This window comes from Melanerpes formicivorus, unplaced genomic scaffold, assembly GCF_026170545.1.
Source record: "Melanerpes formicivorus ecotype bairdi unplaced genomic scaffold, bMelFor1.0.p_v2 SCAF_36, whole genome shotgun sequence".
Taxonomy (NCBI): Eukaryota; Metazoa; Chordata; class Aves; order Piciformes; family Picidae; genus Melanerpes; species Melanerpes formicivorus.
In genome coordinates, this window is record NW_027142388.1 from 3,425,989 (window position 1) to 3,447,783 (window position 21,795).

General features: G+C 40.6%; 1 protein-coding gene across 3 annotated transcripts in view; it reads right to left on the minus strand.

The window, feature by feature from the left end:
• GOLGA3 (golgin A3) overlaps positions 1 to 21,795 on the minus strand; it is a 28,727-nt gene that overhangs the window by 4,281 nt on the left and 2,651 nt on the right. Inside the window, exons 3-23 of one of the 3 annotated variants that reach the window (XM_068157337.1) lie at positions 19,048 to 19,206; positions 17,938 to 18,050; positions 16,771 to 17,462; positions 15,458 to 15,569; positions 14,197 to 14,503; positions 13,391 to 13,593; positions 12,867 to 13,004; positions 11,730 to 11,891; positions 10,343 to 10,711; positions 9,591 to 9,668; positions 8,408 to 8,671; positions 7,510 to 7,604; positions 6,606 to 6,822; positions 5,781 to 5,924; positions 4,964 to 5,161; positions 4,314 to 4,430; positions 3,701 to 3,840; positions 2,898 to 3,030; positions 2,545 to 2,667; positions 1,997 to 2,161; positions 887 to 1,047 (exon numbers count right to left, since the gene is read on the minus strand). In XM_068157337.1, the coding sequence (XP_068013438.1) occupies positions 887 to 1,047; positions 1,997 to 2,161; positions 2,545 to 2,667; positions 2,898 to 3,030; positions 3,701 to 3,840; positions 4,314 to 4,430; positions 4,964 to 5,161; positions 5,781 to 5,924; positions 6,606 to 6,822; positions 7,510 to 7,604; positions 8,408 to 8,671; positions 9,591 to 9,668; positions 10,343 to 10,711; positions 11,730 to 11,891; positions 12,867 to 13,004; positions 13,391 to 13,593; positions 14,197 to 14,503; positions 15,458 to 15,569; positions 16,771 to 17,462; positions 17,938 to 18,050; positions 19,048 to 19,206 (4,090 nt within the window). Of the gene's footprint in view, positions 1 to 886; positions 1,048 to 1,996; positions 2,162 to 2,544; positions 2,668 to 2,897; positions 3,031 to 3,700; positions 3,841 to 4,313; positions 4,431 to 4,963; positions 5,162 to 5,780; positions 5,925 to 6,605; positions 6,823 to 7,509; positions 7,605 to 8,407; positions 8,672 to 9,590; positions 9,669 to 10,342; positions 10,712 to 11,729; positions 11,892 to 12,866; positions 13,005 to 13,390; positions 13,594 to 14,196; positions 14,504 to 15,457; positions 15,570 to 16,770; positions 17,463 to 17,937; positions 18,051 to 18,924; positions 19,207 to 21,795 lie in introns of all 3 variants that reach the window. The other 2 variants (XM_068157336.1, XM_068157338.1) reach the window with 2 other exon arrangements.

Genomic DNA, 21,795 nt, shown 5'->3' on the forward strand with positions numbered 1-21,795 from the left:
CAGAAAGCTGTTACATGCAAGATCAGAAAATGACTTTCCTTATTCTCAATACCAAGACTATGTAATCTAAGATATAGCTGTACACCAGACAAAGTAGTCTAAAGCTTACATTGTCTTTCTTTAAGAGGAAAACAAATGCAGTATGCTTAATTCAAAAGTAAGGGTCAACAATGCAGCAGCTCCTTTGCTGCAAGTACTCATTGCCAGGGGTGATGCAGCGCTATTTCCTCAGTACAGGCCTCGGAGGCTGCAACCTGATCAACGTGGTAATCTTGCAGGTATAAAAGACAACGTGGGAGGGGTAGAGGTGACCAAAGCAGAAAAAAATAACTAGATAAACCCATTACTTAGAAAAGGGACTGGTCTGGTAGTATAGGATCACAGAACAGTATCATAGGCTTGCTCCCCTCAAACACAGCTGAGGTGATAATAGCAGCTCAGCTCTCTTAATCTGACCTGCCTGTCTTCCTAAAGCTGTGGCTTTCCTGCTCAGAATCTCATATGCAACCTTGTAAGGGAAGATCTGAAAACATATTTTTGGCAGAATGAACTTCCTCTGCAGAGATTTCTTAACACACTGCGGGGCTATCACAGGAAGCCTTTCTGATGCTGTGAAGAGAGAAACACCAGCTTTTCACCAGTAAGGACAACTAGAAATAGCTGTTCCTGGTGTGTTCTGCTGTGTCTGATGGACATTTTGTCTAGTTCATTGTAAAGGCTTCTTTCCCTATTTCACTGCCACATATGTAAGCACCTACAACAGAACATCCTACTCTCCTAAATATAGTCCAAATAAGTCCCATATCCTTTTTTCCTTAGGCTGGCAGCTGGTTTCTTGGAAACATTTTTAAGAGCATTTAATGTGGTTGAAAATAACAGGTCATACTTCAATTGCCGGAGACAGCTGTTCAGATTTTTTAAAGGCTCCTTGCTCACAGCTGTTGGTTTCAGCAGTTCTTCCAGCAAGGCAGCAGGCACTGGACAATCAGGAATCTTGACTGGAGTCACAGGATTTGAGGAGTTATTCTCTCCTTTCAGTTCTTTCCTCTAGTTAAAGTTAAAACATAAGAGCCAGAAACACAATTAAGTAATTTTTACCCCATAGAAAGTCTCACATCAAACTGCTGGTACATATCTGCATTCTGGAGCAGGAATCAGAAGCTTTGAGACTTCACATATTCATGGTCACAAGCAAAAGTTCCTAACTTAATGTCATCTAGCCATGCTCAGAAATAAACAAACAGCATCTAGAAGAACCTACTCAAGAACTCACCCTACTAAAGAAACAAACCAGGGAGGATTTAAAGCAAATTACTTGGATCTTCACAACAAATTCTAGTAACTTTCAGTATACTTAAGAGAACAGTTTAGGAAGAAAAGAATCAGTTAAGTAGAATCACACAAGACCTTCTGGAAATTCTGGAACCTGCAGGATGAGGTTATTAGGATCAATGTCTAAAGGAATGAAATGGAGGCTTCCACATGAAATCCTGCCTCACTAAGTGAAGGAATTGCTTCAGGGAGGAAAAGAACAAGAGCTCTGCTAATACTACATTCTCTGTGTACTAGCAGCAAGTAAAAAAAACTCAAAGAAGCCACTAATAGTTACCTTTTGAAGCTGTGGAATGATGACAAACTAGACAGTAAGGAGAGGATAGACACATGAACATTAAGAAAGTATTAACTATGAGAAGTTCTTAATTCCATATTTGCTCATGATTCATTACTTAAGTGCTACCTTTTTTTGCTTTATTATTGTAAATCAAAATGTAAATGTAAGATACCTTAAACACAAAGATTTCTCAAGTGAAAGGTGGGAAGTCAAAATCAGGACAGTTACTTTTGCCTGCAAACCTTCCCATATTTATCATTTCAATATAAGAACAGCAGGAAGTCTGTATCACAGGCAGGCATTTAAATTCAGAGTTTTCAGAAGGTTTCCTGCAGCAGAGTATTTTCTGGTACCCTGTAATGTCTGTGCTTCCTATTTAAATACCTTCTTCATCTTGCCATGCTTCAGGTCCAACTTCAGCTGCTGGTTCTGCTGCAGCAGTGACTTCATGCTGTTCTTCAGTTCAGTCACTTTAGCCTGCAGCATAAACTTATCCTTCTGTGTCACTGACAGGTCTTCCCTTACCATTTCCAACTCAGCCTTGATGTTCTAAATGGGAAGAGAATCAGCATGATACAGGGAAACAGGATAAAAATTCCAGCCAGCTAATGTTTCTATCATCTTTTTTCATGTCCAGGGGAAACTAGAAAATGAAATCACATTTAACACTGCTATTTGAAACCAATTTGCCCTGGCAGAACACCAGAAATTAGGTTTTAAACAGTCAGTAGCCTATTTTAATGGTATAAGGTCAAGGAAATAGAAAGCTAACAACACAGCCAAAGAAAAACTGAAAAAAAGTGAAGACATTGCAAAACACAGTGAATACATTTTGATTAACAAATATTATTTACAAGCATGAGGAAAATATGATTTAGACAAAAAATATGGTTTAATTCTTGTCCCTACAGCAATGCCATCAGAATAAATACCTGCAAGACAACTTGTATCCCTTCTAACTCCTTGTGGCTGCGCTGTTCACTCATATCCAACTGCTGCTTCAGGCTTTCAATTTCTCTTTCTTTTTGTTCTACTTCCCATTTGAGGTCTTCCACCTACCAGGGTATAAAAAAAACCCAAAGAAACAAGAAGACCAACCACACAATTAAAAAGATACCTGGAATTATCTGTAGGTGAAATCTGAAATATATTGTCTGTCTCACAAACCCTTGCTAGGTTCTGAGAAAACCTAGCAGAACTTCATTTAAAAAAATGAATTAAAGACAAAGCAAGCCACAAAATGCATCATAAATAATGAGAAACATAGTGAATGTGCAAGTTTTACCTCCTGGTTTACTACAGGCTGTTCACTAAGCTTATCATCCAGCTTTTTCTGCAGAAGTTGGAGCTGAGACCTGGCTTCTGCCAGCTCTTGTTGAAACTGTGATACTTCCTGGGAATGTTTTTCATCCTCTGTCCTGCATAGAAGCATTAACAGACAGTTCAACAATCTGTTCTTTAAAACAAGTACTTAACTAGGTTAGCTATGTAACCACAAATGACATGCATAGAACCTGGTTGGTTATAGCTTTGACTGAAGGCTTTGCCTACAGGGACAAATTCATGGATAGAGACCTCCATAATAATATTGGAGCGCTAGTAATAGTCCAGTTACAAACAAAACAGACAAATTATGGAGTAAATAAACCCAACACAACAACAAAAAACTAACACCTGCAACACCTGTCAGCCTTCCTAAAGAGGAATAGGGTTAACCTTATAACCATTCTTATGTAGGTCTGATACTTTCCTAAATTATACAAAAGTGATCTTCTATACACAAAACCAAACTGAACTTGAATTGAACTCCCCCTATGTAGCTGCTTGAGGATGTGAGAGAGAATAATAATAGGATAGGTATGGAAAAAAAGAAGGTAGTGAAGACTAAACACAGTGCACTAGCTGAACTATGGAGAGAGAAAAATGCAAGTATTCACCTACAGTCCAAACATAGATCTTACAGTGAGGCTCAGCTGGGGCACATTTCTTGCCACTCAGGAGTGGCAGAACTGCAAATTCAGTAAAGTATGGCTTGTTCAGAGGATTTCTTTTATTTACTATTCTCTAAGACCTTGGACATTTACTTACTGCAGTTTATCCACTTCAATCTGAAGGGCTTGGACAAGCAGTTCTTTGGCATGTAGATCTTTCTTGATTTCACTGAGCTCAAGCATAGCAGCTCTGTAATGACGACGGTTATGTGCTGCATCCGCTTTGGCTGCTGCCTCCTGCAGTTCAAAAAAGAAGCAGTTTATCCCTCTAGGTGAATCATAACAGAAGCTCAGCTAAAGGGGTACAAAACACATCAAGAAGGAAGTTGTGCAGCTGTTAACACTTCTCTTTTTGTCTAGAAGACTTATTATTAGTGGTGTTATTCTTATTAATGCTAATGGTGGTTAATAACATATATAATGGAAGAAGCACGTTTGCCAGACAGCTGCTTTATGATGTCTTGTTGGATGACACCATCACTTCAGGATGCATTACAGGTCATAATGAAACCTTCCTGGCAGTCAGTCAGTGAACTGAACACCAGGCACAACAGAGAAGAGATCAACTGATGTTTCAGCACCAGTCACCATGACAGAGACCAAGCAGGCAGCAGTATGTCATAGCGCACAGATTTTGTTTCAGCCTGCTTTTTAAATACTTGGCATTTAAATCACCTTATAAGTAAATAAAATAAAAGATGAACTATTACCTGCTTCTTAAGGTCTTTAACTTTTGCCTTTTCTTTCTCTAAGGAAGCCTGTAAAGCTTGAATCAATTGCTGCATTTGCTGATCTTCTTCCTCTTTCCGCTTTAGGACTGCCTGAACCTGTATCACATCACAAACACAATGCACATTTTTTGCAGGCTCAGTGGAAGACCAGAAGTGCCAGTAGAGGAAATATAAACACAAGCCAATGCAGGGATTACAAAACTCTCTGCTGTTCAGTGCCAACTCTTTCCTTGTGTACCCTTCAACCTTCAAAGCAGCCATGGTTAAATGGTATTCATTGCCCAGATTTCCACTTGCTCATGAACATGTTACTCTTTGCATAAAAATTGTTCATCTCAAAGAATCTGTATGGAACAGTTGGCATGTTCCAACTAACCTAAGCAAGCCATACTACTGCAAATACTTCAGTGTAATTTTCTTTTTCCCCCAGAAGAAACAGCACTATTTGGTGCAAAATCTCATTTCTGATCTTATTTAGCCCCCTGTATTACTGCTGTTATGCAGCACACTGGAGACACAGATCTAGAGAAAATGCACCAACCTTGTATCACACGAGTGAAGAGGTCTACATTATCCTATCAGAACTATCACCTAATTGCTTTAAGATATCGTATCAAAAGGTCAAATACCTGTAGATTCAGTTGCACCAAATCTGCCTCTCTTTTTGCTAATGCTGTTTCGAGGATATTGTTGTGCTCCCGCAAAGCAGCATTGGACTGACTGAGACCTGTGAGTTTTCCACGTTCGTGCTCCAGTTCAAGGGCCAACTTCTTATTAATTTCTTCTAAACGTTTGATCTTCTTCCTGAAGCCTCTAGATTCCTGAAGCTATAACCAGAGGGAAAAAAACAAATCAAACAAACCCAAAGAAGTCCAGATTACCAAGACAAAAAAGTTGTGACCTAAACTTGTTAAACATCTTGCTTTCCCTTGGTGAGGTTTTCCTCCCCCCACCCCCTTTCTTTTCTTTTTTAAACAAACACTTCAATGTAAGTTCAGTTAGAGGGTTTTTTTGTTGTTTGTTTATTTGGAAGACAAAAATGCTTGCTAGAAAGCAGAATCCAGGAGTACTGGTCAGGTGAAGATCAAGAGTAGTTGACAGATATATATATATATATAGCTGCCACCCTGCCCTCAAAGATCACTGACCATCTATGACTTCAGATAGTTCCAGAAGACACTGATTCATGAATCCTCACTGTCTCATGACCAGACACATTTAATACAGGAATGACTTCTCTCTCATCTTCTTTTCCTCTACACAACAATGATTCATGAAACCAAAAGAACCAGAGCAGGGCACCAAGATTGGCAAGTGTCACCAATACAATGTTTCCTGTGATTTCCTGCACTGTTGGACTACAGCTATGGTACTATAATTTCTCCCTGCCTCTCAGGCACTTTTTACTGTCACATTCCCATCTACCATGCAAATTGAAGCAGTCACCTCATCCTCAAGTTCCAGCACTTTCTCTCTGTATTCTTCAAGCTCCTGGCTGGTAAGTGAAATCACTTCCTGCAGCTCTTTTTCCAGCGTCAACTTACTGCTGCTAACGGCTTGCAATTCTGTCTCCAGAGCTTGAATCCTTTCCTAAAGACAAATGCATGACAAGTGTGATTAATGCATCCCCCATCTAAAGGAGCAATTCTGGTTTTCTTAAAAAGCCTACTTCTCTAGCAAATATTAAAGGAGATGTAGTGGTTAATGTAAAGTTCTTACTCAGAGCTTTCCACCCTTGCATTCAGCTACTGCTGCTAATGTATTTGATATTTTGCTCCATTGATCCAAGAAATAGGAGCTTTCCCCACAAAATGAATTTTCTTATCATAGGCATAACGTATATGAGTAAGAGATGGCAACCCTGAACATTAACTGTTAATGAGAAAAAACAGTAGGAAAGTGGAAAAATCTTCAGATGCTGAGCCTTTAAAAAAAAAAAAAGGGGTGGGGTGTGGGGGTGAGGCAGGCAAATAAAAAAAAACAATCAACAATAAAAATTAACCAGGAAATGTAGCACTAAGGCTCATCCTCCTGAACTTGGAATATAAGAAAGAAAAAAAACCCCACACCCACTAAGCAAATCAAAGCCTGCCAAATCACCTCTCTCAAATGCAGATAAGGAAATTCTCAGTGCTCAGAACACTGCTACAATGTCCTTATTGAGCTTGAGAGTCCAAATATTTTCATCTCTTCAGTGTAAAACAGTTCAAGGCTTGTATTTTGCAACAAGGTAGCTCTTTGTACTAACAATGTTAAAAGACATTTGCATACTTGAGCAATCTGGTTGTTTCCACCATCAGTGATTTGTGCTTTCAGTTTGCTCAACTCAGCTTCAGCAGACTCCTTTGCAGCCAGGGTTTCCTGTAGCCGCCGACTGAGAATGCCGACGGCGTTCTCATAGGCTTTATGCTTTGCTTTCATCTCTTTCTGAGCACTTGTCAGATCTGACCCTAGACGCTTCATTTTCTGTTTCTGCTCAGTAATGGCCCTGGAGTAAAAGATAAAACCTAAGGTTAAAACAAAACCAGCCTGAAAACAGTGCTAAAAGATTACTTTTTCACATGCCCTACCAAAAAGCAACATCCATTTCTCTCCCCTTGTCCCAGCGTCACACATCTCCTCAGAGAAAGCCATCAGGTTGAAAAGGTACAGTGTGGCCCTTTGCAAAGCAATACTTTGAAGACTCTTGAGAATATTCTAAGACAATACTTAGAGGTCTTTGTCAGAAGTATTAAAACTCCAACATGAAGGAATATAAAAATAACACAGACTTTAGAGTAAGAATCCAATCCAGTCTGAGCTCCTTGGTGGATGTGTCAGGTATCACAAAAACAGTGATCACCAGTGGAAGACAAAAACACCACCAACTGCTTCTCACTCATGCCAACATCTTAGCCAGTCAGGGCTGAAATTCAGCAAGTGGTTACTAGGATTAGCTCCAGTATGTATGTTGTATGTCAGAGACTGCTGTCTAAAAGCATAAGTGAACCAAAAGAGGAGCTGCAACTCCTGTGGAACATGCAACCACCACTTTGCCATGGCTATGATTCTGTGACACTCTTATCTAAGTTTTTCAAAAGAGAGACAGGGGAATAGGGAAAAGAGTGATTGTGAAAAAGGTGAATATGCAAAACAAATGCTGCAGTTCTTTTGTCTGTGCTAAAAGAACACTTACTTTTTTGCTTCTTCTTGCATTTGTTCTACTTGCTGTTTTAATGCCTGATTTGCCTCAGCCAGGGATGCCATTTGCTCCTTATCGAACTGCAAAGACTTAATAGGAAGGAAAAAAGCACTCATGAGATGAGGAACAAAGGATACTTCTTGTTTGTTGGGTTATAAAAGAGTAAACATGACATTTCAAAATTACTTCCATCTCTAAATACAAACTGTTCCAAGAGTCTCCATGTTTTTCCTCTTCAGCAAACAGCCTCAAGTTGCACCAGATGAGGTTTAGGCTGCATATCAAGAAAAAATTATTCACTGAAAGGATTTTAAAGGCCTGGAACAGGCTGACCAGGATAGTGGTGGAGTCACTGTCCATGGAGGAATACAAAAAAGATGCAGATGTGGTGTAAAAAGATGGTTTAGTGGTGGACTGGGCTAGGGTAACAGTTGGACTTGATCTTAAAAGTCTTTTCCAACCTAATGGATTCTTTGATTCTTTCATTTCTTATTTAATTCTTCCCTCTGTTGCCACCACCACATCATCTGTGAACTGAGTTCTAGTTAGGTCTTTGCTCTCAGAAGGAGTTCACTCTGGGAGCAGGAAAACTGCTCTCACATCACACCTCTACCATTTCTATAGTGTGCTTCTTCCCACATACACAAGATGTTGATAAGCCGATGTTGATAATTTTGTTAGGGATACACTCAAATAGAATAGAATACAATTAACCAGGTTGGAAAAGACCTTTGAGATCATCGAGTCCAACTTATCATCCAAACATACAGACAATAAGAAATATGTAACCAAGAAGCTTAGCTCTGGAAAGAGCCAGGATGCGAGTTAATAGAAATGGCAATGTCTTCTGGATGCAACACTTGCAACGGCCAAAGCTTAACACCTCCTATACCTGTAAGCGTGTTTCCATATCGTCTCGCTCTCTCTGCACTGACTGAAGTTGATTTTCTACTTCCACCATCTGCTGGTGAACCTGAGACACCTCCTTCTGTAGTTTGGAATGTTCAGATTCCAGCGACTGTTTTTCAACTTGAATTTTCAGTAGCTCTCGTTTCAAGTCTTTCACTTCTGAGTCCAGACGTTTCTTTGTAGCTTTCAGTTCACTAATCAGCTGGTCCTTAGAACTGGCATCTCTGCGGTAAGCTTCCACCATTACCTTTGGACACAAAAAGTTCAAGAGGACAAGGTCACCTTTGTTACAACTTTCTAAACTTAACAGTAATTTACTATAAAGTGTTTACTGACATTACTTCAGGCTGGGGAGAGGATGGGAGGTGTGTGTCAAAGAATACAAACCAGCACCATCTTCTGTAACATATTTACTCTGGTTCAAAGCCTTTTATGTAAGCTCAGATACCCAAACTCACTCGTTATGAGCAGATGATAAATCCCTCCTGAGTAAGAGTGTCCATAGCAGTATGGGGATACTCTTCTGCACATTCTTTATGGCACTGCAGCAATTATGTGCCATTTTTGGAAGCTGACCAAACTGTAAAACGTTAACCATCCCATGCAGACATCAATGACGTTTGCCATGAAAAGAGGGCTTGACTGTGAGTTTAAACAGTCTTCCCAAACTTAAACCACTAACAAGCTAAAACAACCTTTGGGATTAATAAGCAAGCAATGGGTAAAAATTAATGGTGCCATCCACATATATAAGTGCAACACTACCAGCATATCAATTTCAAATGAATGCTTAAAAGCTGTGTAAATTCAGAACAAAACCTGCAATAAAGCAGTTGTTTTCCATCTAACTACAAAAGCAACTATACTTTTTCAAAGCTGCAGAGAAATGACAACAATTAAAGATTTCAGTGAGTGCTTCTGGCAATGCAAAACTGAATGTGGTGGATCATTCAGCAAACTCCCTGAAGGCCAGTGACAGTAGGAATTGGTTGGTGGATCTGCTTTTACGTTAGTTGCAAACAAAAATTCTACTGTGTGAAATACAGAAACTGTGTAATTATGTCACAAAGGTATTTGATACATCAAATTGATCCAAGTGTCCTCAACAAACCCCTCAGAAGTAAATGAATGTGATTCTGTGTCTTTGAAAGTTTGCTTTTTCTTACCTTCTGCTGTAGGAACTGTTCCTTCACTTTCTGAACCTGTTTTTTAAGGCTGGCATTTTCTTGTTGCAGATTTTCCACCTGCCAGAAGGGAAAAGCAGCAAACATATTGCTTTGCATACCAAATGTCACGTTGTACACTATTCCAAACAGTGACAGTGTCTTTTCCTGTGATTGTACCAACTGCCTAATTTAAGGAGGGTCCTTCTTCTGAAAAGGCTTCTCAATGGCATTGTTAGATAACACAATGTTCAGTCTGGAGAGAAGAAGGCTCTGAGGAGACCTTATCAGGGCCTTCAAGTATCTTAAGGGGCCCTACAAGAAAGCTGGTGAGGGACTTCCTAGGATGTCAGGTGGTGATAGGACTAGGGGTAACAGAGCAAAACTAGAAGTGGGTAGATTCAGATTGGATGTTGGGAAGAAGTTCTTCACCATGTGGGTGGTGAGACACTGGCACAGGTTGCCCAGGGAGGTGGCGGAAGCCTCATCCCTGGCAGTTTTTAAGGCCAGGCTGGATGTGGTTCTGGGCAACCTGATCTAGTGTGAGGTGTCCCTGTCCACAGCAGGGGGGTTGGAACTAGGTGATCCTTGAGGTCCCTTCCAGCCCTGACAATTCTATGATTGTATACAGAAAAAGATTCACAGGTCACCACACAGTGAGCCGTCTCAACCCTCAGGAATGCTCTATCATGTAGCTGTGGCAAAACTTCCCTGCAACAGTTACTTTAAGTAAGATATTTGTAGGGATTCGTTACCTGGCTTGACTTGACTGCCATTTCTTGCCTCAGTTGTTCCAAGATTTCTGATGCTACTTCAGCATCTTCTCCAAGACGTGCTGCTCCTTCATCAAGTTGCTCTTTGCTTGCTTTTGCTGCCTGCAGAGCTACTTCCAAGATAATCTTTTCATTCTGCAAATACTGGATCATGTCATCTTTAGAAGTAGCATCACTTTGGAACTCTTCTAATCTGGCCTTCAGTTCATCATACTGTGTTTGCAGGTCATCCAGGGACTGCTCTTTGGTGTGCAGTGTCTCTTGGGTCAGAGTGAATTGCTTCATGAGCTCTAGGTGTTCGTGCTGTAAAGACTCGAGTTGCTGATCTCGCTGTTGCAAAGTCAACTTCACCTGAGGAAGTATTTTAGAAAAAAATATTTTATTTACAAATGCACTCCAATCAAAATAAAAAATATTTTAACTAATCTTTTCATTTCTAGGAGAAAACAGCAGAAGGTGAAAGTATTTTTTAAACTTTCTCAGGCCACTTCTTCTATTTGCCCTACTAATTGCATTGATTGCCTTCTGCAGCATCTGTAATCTTCCAGATAAGCAATGGCCAGAATGGAAAACCTAAAACATTCTTAAGATTCACAGTATTCTAGATTTTTGTTTGAAGAAATGTGTCCACAGTAGATATACTGGTTACATTCAGTGTTGTTAATGACAGTGCTATATATTGACAAGGATAAGGGTGTCCAGCAATAGGACAAGGGGGAATGGTTTTTAGCTGAGAGAGAGTAGGGTTAGACTGGATCTTGGGAAGAAGTTCTTCAGTACAAGGGTGGTGAGACACTGGAACAGGGTGCCCAGGGAGGCTGTGGATGCCTCTTCCCAGGGGGTGTTCAAGGCCAGGCTGGATGAGGCCTGCCTTGAGCAACCAAGACTAGATGAGAGGCATGCCTGCAGGGAAGTTTGAGTAGATGACCTTGAAGGTCCCTTCCAACCTAAGCCATTGTAGGATTCCAGGCCTTGACTTGTTGCCTTTGTGATGTTACAAAGGCAAAGCAGGACTCTGTAAGCCAAGTGCACATCCATTGTGCCCTACCTATGTATAGCCATATCCTGGCTGTCTAACAGCCTTGAACATGGACCTGTGCTTGTCTATACTTAGATTAATCACATATTGAGCTCACTAGAAAAAAAACAGCCCTGACAGGCAGTAGTTCTGAAATTAAAAGCAAAAAGAACTGTTACTTAAATGGTTGAAAACCAGGGAGCCTTTTCACCTGAGACACTGACTTTGATGAGGACTTTGGTTTTGCAGCAATCTTTCACATTTGAAAAAAGAAAAAAACAGAGCTATTTACTATAGCCTTTGCAACCAAAAGTTTCCCTTGAAACTCTTAGGAATTACTTAACAGTCTACCTGATTCAGTTCTTGTTCCAGTGTTGCTGCAGAATCAGCCATTTTCTGAAGCTGTTCTCTCTCATCCTCAAACTCCTCTAGTTTTCTCTGCAAGTCTTCTTCCACCATGGTTTTAGCCTCCTGGATCTGCATGAAGGCAGCTTCTTGATCTAACATGTCAGCCTGCACAGAAAAAGCAAGGAATCAACTTCTAGAGTTTCAATGGAGGGGAAGGGGTGGGAAAAAGAGGGAAAGAAAAAGGTGAATTATCAAGAAAGCTTCTAGAAAAAAGACACAAGCAAACACGATTCTGATGTCTGCCTTACACACCTTCTGTCATTAGACAAGTCACCTATTCTACACTTATGACACTTTAGAGTAACAGTGAACGTCTTGTCTACTTGTGACAACCAGAATTCCTCTTGAATAACACCATACCCTTTCTAAAGTAATGAATCAAGTCATAAAGAAAAAGAATCTTTACCAAAATCAAGCTGTTTCAAAAAATTCTGAACAAAAAAAAGGATTCCTTGGATGCTGCAACTATTTCATGAAATAGCAACTCCTGTCATTTATGCAACCACTACTGTTAACACTGGAGATGGGATGCTGCCACTAACCTGCTGCTTTACTGCCCCCTTTGAGACTTAGAAGCAGGAATGTCAGTGAAACTCAACAGGATTTAAGGCTCTAAGTGCTTTAAAAGTGACTGTACTGCACTTGCACTTCAGATTTTATCCATCTCCTCTTACTGGAGGGCAAGAAGGACAAACTGATTACTGAGCAATTTCACACACTTAAGAAGGGTATTACTGACTTAGTTTCACTTCCATTTAAGTTGTCTCTTGAAAAAAAAAATTGTGAATGAGCAAGGAAGAACATTTACATCCACCTCTAAAATTCAATTAAATACCAGAGCTGAAAATGCAAGTATCACCTTGGAATGGGAAACACACGGTTTTGCTCCCTCTTACTGTTTGTAATGTCATGCAAATTTATTTATTCTGAGATATTCACTGGTTTTTATAATGCAGCATTTGAACCAAGTCATAGGAATTGTTTAGTACTTTGCCAGGATAGCCTTGAGTTTGCAAAACCTAAATACACAGCCTAGGCTGTTATGTAGGCATCATTCATGAAGACCACCCACAACCATACCTCAATATTTTGCAGCTGTGCTGCAATACGTTCCTTTTCTTTAATGGATCTGTGCTGTGTTTCAGTCAGCTGCTGAGACAGTGTCACATTCTCTAGTTTCAAATGTTCCAACATTCCTGCTTGAGTCATTTGTCCAGCCTAAAGAAAGGAAATAAATCAATCAATCATCTGTTGAATACCAAGAGGCAAAATTTGGCCAACAAATTTAAGTTTTTGGGGAAAAAAAAAACAAACAAACAATGCTGACTCTTATCTGGGCCTTGTCTCAGACACTACTTTTATTAACTACAGATCGATCTTCACCCACAAAAGGCAAGTGCTTTGGCTAAATCTATGTCTCAGCAGTCAAGTGAACTCGTATGAGTCTCACGATGAAAACAAAACGCCATCCTCCACTGCTTTCCACCTGAAGAATACATAGGTGAGAGCACCTCCTTTATCCAAGGTCATAACCAATGTCCTCTGGATAAAACTAACATAAAGAACAGATCTCAGCCCTCCCACAGGCAAGTAAATCTAAACACCTGTATGTTGGCCATCTCACTCTGCAGCCTGACGCGGGCCTCCTGTGCTAGCACAAGCTGCTGCTGGTACCACTGCCGCACGTTTTGGAGCGATGTGATTTCTGTTTCTGAGGCCTTCAGCTTGTTGGTCAGCGTGGTCCGCTCCAGCTGCACCTTCTGCAGCTGGCTCTGCAAGGCAGCCAGCTGCTGCCGCAGATCATGAACTAGAAAAAGGGAAAGAAGGAAGAATCTGGACTTGTGCACTCCAGTGTTCTATTTTTATGCACACCTTTTCAAGGGTTATTCTCATGTTCTTAGCTTTTTATTTTCTTTTCTTTTTGAACAAAACCATGTATGCCTAATTACAGAAAGATTGGCTTGTCCTGCAAAAGTGAGGAGAAGTGCTAGAATCCAAAGTACCAGGTCATGCACAGAATAGAATTAAAATCAGTGAACCACTTCTCTAAGCATTCATAGTTCCTTAAAGGCAGAAAAATATCAGCTAATTAAAAACCAGGAAGGAGCTCTCCTGACATGCAGAGACATCATTACATACAAAGCAGGATTTGTAAGATTGTCTATAAACCATTAGCCCACTAAATATTTATGCCTTCTTCTCCAGCTGGCAGAGGCAGATTGCAAACTGTAGTACTTCTGAGACACAAAACAAAACATAGTCATCTTAAAATTCAGACCATTCCCTTAGTATGACATTAATGAAACATAAATTTTAACTCCTTCTTCTTCTTCCTGGACTTCAGATTACGTTGAAATAAAAAGATTTATGGAATAACAAATTGTAAAGACTGACATTTACATCATCCCACCTGTGCTGTCTCTGGTGAGGACATTTTTTTGCATATCTTCAACCTTCAGTAGGAGTCTTTGGTACTGCTCCTCTGCTAACTGCAAATCATTATTTGAAGAAGCCAAACTAGCATTCTTTGCTTCTAAGGTGTTTTGCAGGTCAGCCATTGCTCGCTCCAGATCCCAGCAAGACTGCTTTAACGTGGCTACTTCTGAGCTCAGAGATTCCTGCTTTTGCTGGCTACTTTGGCTGTGTTCCATCTGTGCCTGAAGCCTCATGTTCAAAGCTGCAAGTTGTGCTTGTAGCTCAGTCTTCTCTTTGAGAGCCTGAATGTGTCCGGATAACCAAAATACAGAAGTTTTAAGAGAAAATACATTAAAGGTTGACTAATAATGCCCAACAGAATGGCTTTGCTAAGGTAAAGACCACTTGCTTGTAAAAAGTTTTTTAAGTGGCAGTCACCTAGCAGGTATTTAAAATAGTCCAAAAAATATAGAGGAAAGCACAGGCAGGATGCATAGCACTCCAGGTCAAAAACTGTGGCGGGATTATTAAGGCAGGTGAGAAAGAATGTTTCTCTTACATGTGTTATACCAGCAATCCACACAGAGAAATACAATTACACTGACATTGCTAGCACTACTCTTAATGTGACACAGGTCCTGCAGACCCAATGAAGAGAGAAGCCCACACTGAAGCAGTTTTGTTTCTGAAGAGCTATACCCTGTGGACAGGATCCAATGCTTGAGCAGTTTATGAAGATCTGCAGCCTATGGGAAGGACTCAGAGAAGTTTATGGAGGACTGTCTTCTGTAGGAGGGACCCTAAGATGGAAGAGTATGAGGAGTCTTCCCCCTGACAAGGAAGGGGTGTCAGAAGCAATGTGATGAACTGACTGCAACTCCCATTCTCTGTTACCCCTGCCCACTTTTGGGCAGGAGGTAGAGAATTTTGGGGTAAAGTTGAGCCTGGGAAGAAGGAAGGGGTAGGGGGAAGGTGTCTTAAGATTTGGGCTTATTTCTCATTATCCTACTGTGACTGGTAGTAAATTAATCCAACATCCCCAAGTCAAGTCTGCTTTGCCATTTATTGTATTTTTTTCTCTCCCCTTTCCAGCAGAGGAGGGGAAGTAACAAAGGAGCTTTGGTGGGCACCTGGTGTACAGCCAGAATCGTCTTATCACAATATCCTTGCACAGTGCAATATGCAGGAGGCTCTTGAGAATTTATTAAGATATTAATATAATTTGCTAAACACTGAAATTCAATTTCATTTACTACCTGATTAGCTTCTAGTGAGAGTGCTTCTAGTTGCCCTTCAAGTCTCATCTTCTCCTTCAGAACCTGCAACATTTCATCATGAGTTCCTGCGATAGAGCTTTCCATAGAAACACTGCAGACAGAGACAGCACACACACAGTCAAAGGGTTAGAATACAGCACTCAGCTAGCTGCAGGAAAGTCAAGTTGAAATTAAGAGCTACTCAAGATTCCACATGTCACCTAGAATTTAGGACATTTTTTCTGGCTTTGTGATGGATCCAGAACACAGTGAAACAACTTCTGTTACTGTCCAAAGAGATAAAAAAACCTATCTTCAGGCTAAGGCTTCCTGAGTTAGTTACCTATATTTGCAGCAGCTAAAACCTAGTGTGGCACCCACACATTTACAGAAGTGCAATAGTTGACTTCATTACATTCTACCTGCATATCCTACTATAAGCAGACAAGTGGACATAATGGGAGCACAAAACCTCCACAAGTATTGTCTGCAATGGTCTCTTTTAATGTGAGAGTGCCTGAGAAATAGCAATAAATTTTGCTGCTGCAAAAGAAGGAAGAACAGGCATTTGGTGTAAGGGATTCCTCATATTCAGCTACAGAGTCCAGAGAAAAAGATCTCTCTCTCTCATTAGTGTAAGAATTAAGACTAAGATGGAATAATTGTTGACAACTGATTTTACCTTAACATCTAAGGGCATGACACTTTATTCCAACCAAAATTAAAAACAGGGGAAAAAAAAAGTAGTTCATTTCAAAATTAGCATGTTTAAAACAGACACCTGCAGACAACTGATAAAAACCCAACTGCATTAGGAGCTTTACCAGTCATCCACTTGCTTGCTGATTCCCAGTTTAATACCTATGATATACACATAATCTCATCCCAAAGGGCTGAAGAGAGTAAGAGTATCTAGGACAAGACTCTTGCCATTTCATAACTGTTTGAGGTCTGAAAGGTACATTTGTACATCAGCAAAAGCACAATATCAGAGTCTGCACTTTTCACACTTTAATGCCACAGCAGTGATGCAGTGAACGAATGCCTCCTTCACAAGTAAATGCAGATAGAAGCAACTGCTAGCAGCATGTTTAAAGCACCACTGGCAGTGGTAAAAATGTCTTTCTCTAAAGATATAGTGAACAGGTACACAAGTGAAGTGACCTTGCAGTTTCTTTAAGAACAGATTTGATCACAATGAATGCAAGTTAAAAGTGGATCCAAAGTTAAGCAGAGGGTAAAAGTAATAGGCTGTCTATTCCAAGAAAGTGTAATGCCCAATAGTGGTCTCACTGTACAGTGACCTTTCTTACCTGCTAGAAATACTGTCTCTCCTACTCTGCACTTCCCCATTAACTTCTGGCTCTTGGGCCTGATGCTCCACTGCTGCAGCCTGCAGCACCTCACTGATGGAAGGAAACTGCCCCATTGCATCAGGATGTATCTTCTGACCATTTATTGTATATGGAACACCCTGTTTGCCTTCTGCATTCTGTAAACTGTTACACAGCCCCTTTCCTGAGACACTGCTGTAGGTAGAGCTGTCACTCTCATTTCCATCCAGCCTCATTCCTGCTTCACTCCCATCAAGCTCTGAAACGCTATCTCCTGCCAAGGAGGAATTCTCTAGTCGATCATCCGTGTCAGAGGGCAGACTGATCTCAGAAACAACTGATGTTGGGCCACTTCTACTCTGCTTCAGAGTCCCGCCAGATGCATCTGTAGCCATGAAATTCCCAGCAGCATTTCCAGTGCCTGAATCTTCAGTTCTGTAGTCAGCCAAAGACCGGACCTTACTGGGCTTAGATTTTGAACTTCTTCTCTCTTTTGATGATGCTGGAAGTCCCAAGCTACCCAGCTTTGGCCCCCTGGGGACACTGGTCCGCATAAAGGAGTACTCTTTTGTCATTGCTACAGTGCTGGCTCTAGGCAAGATTTCTGGGTTTAACATCAGCTCAGGATCCAGGGTGCTGGAGGGCCGGTTCTTGGATGCAGACTGATTTGACTAAAAGAAGCAAAAAAGAGTCAGTGATGAATTCCAGAATGCTACACCTGAACCAACAAAGACTTACATTAATATGCAAAGCTCTACACTTTTGCATGACTATTTAAATATATGCAGCATTTCAATAACAAGCTGCATTACATCAGTAATTAATCCCAGCAAGGCTCAGCATATACTTGTTGAAAATTATCAAGGTAGACTCCACAGACTAACTGAAAAACAAGAAAAATCAAACCTTAAGGTTATTTAAGTTTCAGGCTTGGGTTTTTCCCCCCCCTGTTTTAAGTAGCACAAAAGGATACATTATCAATGAGGGGACAGAGAAACGAATTTTGCATGTCCAGAAGAAAAAAAATGGTTTCTGACATTTGAGAAAACTACTGAAAAGACTAATTTAGAGCACAGAAAGGATAAAGGTTTCAAGCTTCTCAACAGCACCCTGAATCTACGAGATCTTTCCTGATGCAGCACTCACTCTTTCCTGATGCCTCTTCACTCTGTATTGTTTGAGCTGTTCTTCCAGCCGTCTCCTTGCTTGAAGTCTTACTATCTCTTCCTTCTCCAATGGAAGTGAAGATTCTGCTGAGCCTGTAAGTGAAAGGTGCCTTTACAGTCAAACAGAAAACTCCAACAGGGGCAAAATAATGCAAAAAGAAAAAGCCCCTTTTACCATCAGCAACATGCTGCATGCTTAAGCAAGGAATGGAAAGAAAGCCCACCGGCATGCACCTCAGAATATTGCCTTCTAACACACCCTTGTGCAGGCATTGACAAAGCCTGTGTGTTTCCATTGCTCAGTTTGCAAATGTGGTAGTTCCTCCACATATATATGACAAGAAATTACAAAGAACAAAGCTATTACTGTCATTTAACCTGCACTGCCCTGCACTTCTGAGAGTGCTAAAATTATAACACTAAGCAAGACCTAAGCCATCCACTCATTCCCTGCAGGTCAGAGAATGATCCTGCCTAGATACATTTTCTATCTTTTTGTGAACTCACATTGTCTTCCCCATAGTAAGGTTTTTAAAAGCCATTATTTTGGAGAACTCCTGCACTATAATACAAAGGCTTCTCCTTTCTCTTCCCTTTATTGCTCTTTTCTTCCCCCCCCCCACTTTATTACTTAGCTTAAGATCACCTGGTTCTGCTGTTTTGTTGCAGTTTTTTAATGTCACGTTTTACTTCTAATAAGCAAGAAGAATAGAACAGCATCAGCCCCAGGAAGCATAAATTCCCCTCCAGCACAAGAACAATTTTTAAACAGTAAGGCACGTGCCTCAGCTGCAGCAGAGGGTGGTTTACAGAAAGAAAATGAATTGTAGTTGAAAGTAAAAGCTTACTGCGGAAACGAAGTTTAGTCCAAGCTGAAATGATGTTATAGGATTCTAGAGCCAGGCTCAGAGTTAAAGCTTTATGCAGCAAAGAGAAAGCAGGGGCACCACCATAAACAGATGCTTACACAATTCAGTTTCTTGCATGGGAAGACTTAGTTTGAGAGACTGCAAAGCTTCTTTTCTAAGAACTATGCCCTCAGCACTAGTTCCCTGAGACTTCCTTAGGCTGTCATGGAAACCAGTCACACCTGGGGACAACTCTTGACCCTGCGCACTGCTGGTGGGGTCAAACGATACAGGAGAGTTGGGGAAGAGCGACTCTGGCCCATTCTGGCAGGTGTCCACTTTGGTGGTTATCTCCAGACTTCCCTCTTCATTTGGCACTTCATTGATGTTAATACTGGTAGCTGGAAAAGAAAGTTTCACTGAGCTACACTTCAAGCCACCCCATTTCTCTTCACACCTCCACCCAAATACAATGCTACTACAAGTACTTTCAGACTGCAGGAACATGGAAAATGCCAGGGGCAGCAACTGGCAGGAGGAACTTTATAAAGGACTTTTTATTCCTCATTTAAAAAGGCCAGAACAAGCACCTTTCATTTGCTTTACCATGCTGCCTTCAAGCAGGACCCCAAAAGTGATCACACAGTATCTTCAAAACCTCACGTGGGATTTCAAATCTTGTGAGGTTTAGAAGCATTGAACACCCACACCGAGTGGCAGCCTACTACACGTAAGACTCAGCAACTGCAGGCCTGTGCTGAATGATTCAGCTATTTGGTATGCTGCTGGGCATCCACTTCCAGCCTGGGCCAAGCAGAGCTTCTTGACTTTATACTCAGTTTAATTTTATTTCAAATGGAACATCATCTTCAGAAGCACAGTAGCAAAGCTCACACGTATCAAAATAATAGCTATGCCAATCAAAAGGCAATTCAAGAGCTACTTGAATATGAATTTTATCCCTACTTACTAATATTGGATTTTTCTTCTCCATTAGGAAAAATGCATCTTCAAAACAACCTCAGCACTTCAGAGGATTTCTTACACGTTTGTACCTCACTTGGTTGGGGACTGCTCACATTTATGAATCTGTTATTGCAACAAAACTGTGTATGCGTGTTATTATAGATCTCAAATGAGAGCAGAGCACTGAAGAGGACACTTTTTGTTCACTCCCATACCATGGATCACTGGAGTAACTGGAACTCATTGGATAACATGGAAGATTTCATTATTTTTCATTTTAAATGCTTGGAAATATTTAACATTTATGATCACAAAGTATTTGCAAGTTCCCTGTTTCCTCCTCTCGGTGCTACCAAACTGAGTAAGTAGTTTGGGGTTTTTTTTAAGACTGCCCAAAGAAGATTTGGAGGGAAAGAAAAAAAACCAAACAGACCAGAACTGAGGATCATATCCTCCCCAAAGCAAGCATTTGTAAGATTCACATACAGAAATATTCTGTAGCCAGGAAGATGACTGCAATTTCACAAAGACTGTTTGAAATTGTTTTCCCTTTTGTTACTGAAGACCACTTTCACTCCAGAGTACTTTAAAGGGGAAAAGATTAATTTTCATCTCTGTTTGTTCCTACCTCTGCAGTGCATCCTGCCTTAAGCTAGTTCAGATGTTTGTACAGTGAACCAGCTCAGAAGAAACTAAATGGGGGTAAAAGAAAAGAATCAAAAATGTTCAGCTTTAGGTTGCCAAAACCAATTGATTCAGTAAGATCTGAATGAAAAACGTTGAGTATCTTATTTATCACATGGGAGAACATTTTCAGGCCATTTTAGCCTGAGTCAGTTTTCTGGTCTAGTTCATCATGTGGGCACAATAACACTTGCAGAGATGACAGAAAGGATGGGAGCAACAGGGATGCAGTAGACGGAAGAGAAGACTGCTTTGTTTTACAACTAACCAACCAAGGACAGAGTTTAGAGCACTTTAAAACTGAAAGTCTGTCAAAACTAAATCTAAAATAGAAGTCAGTACTAAGAACAGCTGCAAGAAACCACAAATAAGAAGATACCTTGCACATTCAGTAATACTGTTTCTGCCCATCTTTCAAAACAGCAGCTAAGACTGCATCAGGTTTATACTTTATTTACATTTCTGTCTTCACAGTTGTGGGTGGTATACATATACAAGATGATGGAGCAGAATTCTGGAGGAATGGTTTCCTGGCAACTTCCTGAGGCCATGAGATACTCAGAATCTAAATGCTTCCTTGAACTGAAGTAATTTATTGCAGTAGTGTTAACACAATTGCAGGTTTTTTTGGAACAGTGAGGGAGGAGATGCTATTAGATTAAAAACAGTAGAAAGATACAGGACCTATTTGTAAGACACAAATCAGTTGTTTGGACAATGTCCAACACAAGGGAAGATAGCAAAGTGTGATCTCCGACTCCATAAAAGATGAATGAATCATCATATAACTACACCCTGCCAGCCTGGTAATAGGAAGTGTAAGAAATGCAAATAAAGTCTCAGGTCTCCACTTCCTTGCCAGTGACAAGATGCCAAACCTGTGGTATGAGGAGGGTAGAAAGCTAACAACTTCATCACATGATCGCCTCCTTTTACGCAAGCAGCCTGCACACTTGTGTGTATCCACGCAACTGCAACATCCCCTCCACCCATCTACTACCATATCCTCATATACCACCATATCCTTAGATGACTGCACAGAAATGGGGAGATTGCAATTCAATACAGGGAAGAGATTTTCACTATGAAAGAAGTTAAATACTGGAATAGGTTGTTGAACCTCTCTCTGGAGATTGTCAGAATTCCACAGGCAATCTGATCTAACTTCACAGCTAGGTCTGCTCTGTGCATGAGGTTGGACTAGATGAGTGACTGACTGAGATCCCTCACAACTTAAGTTTGTTTCTATAATCTACTCAGATCAGCACTCTCTGAAGATTCTTGTAAACAGCTGCACAAGTATTTATCTTTTGCTAGAATGAAGTACTCCAGTCATGACT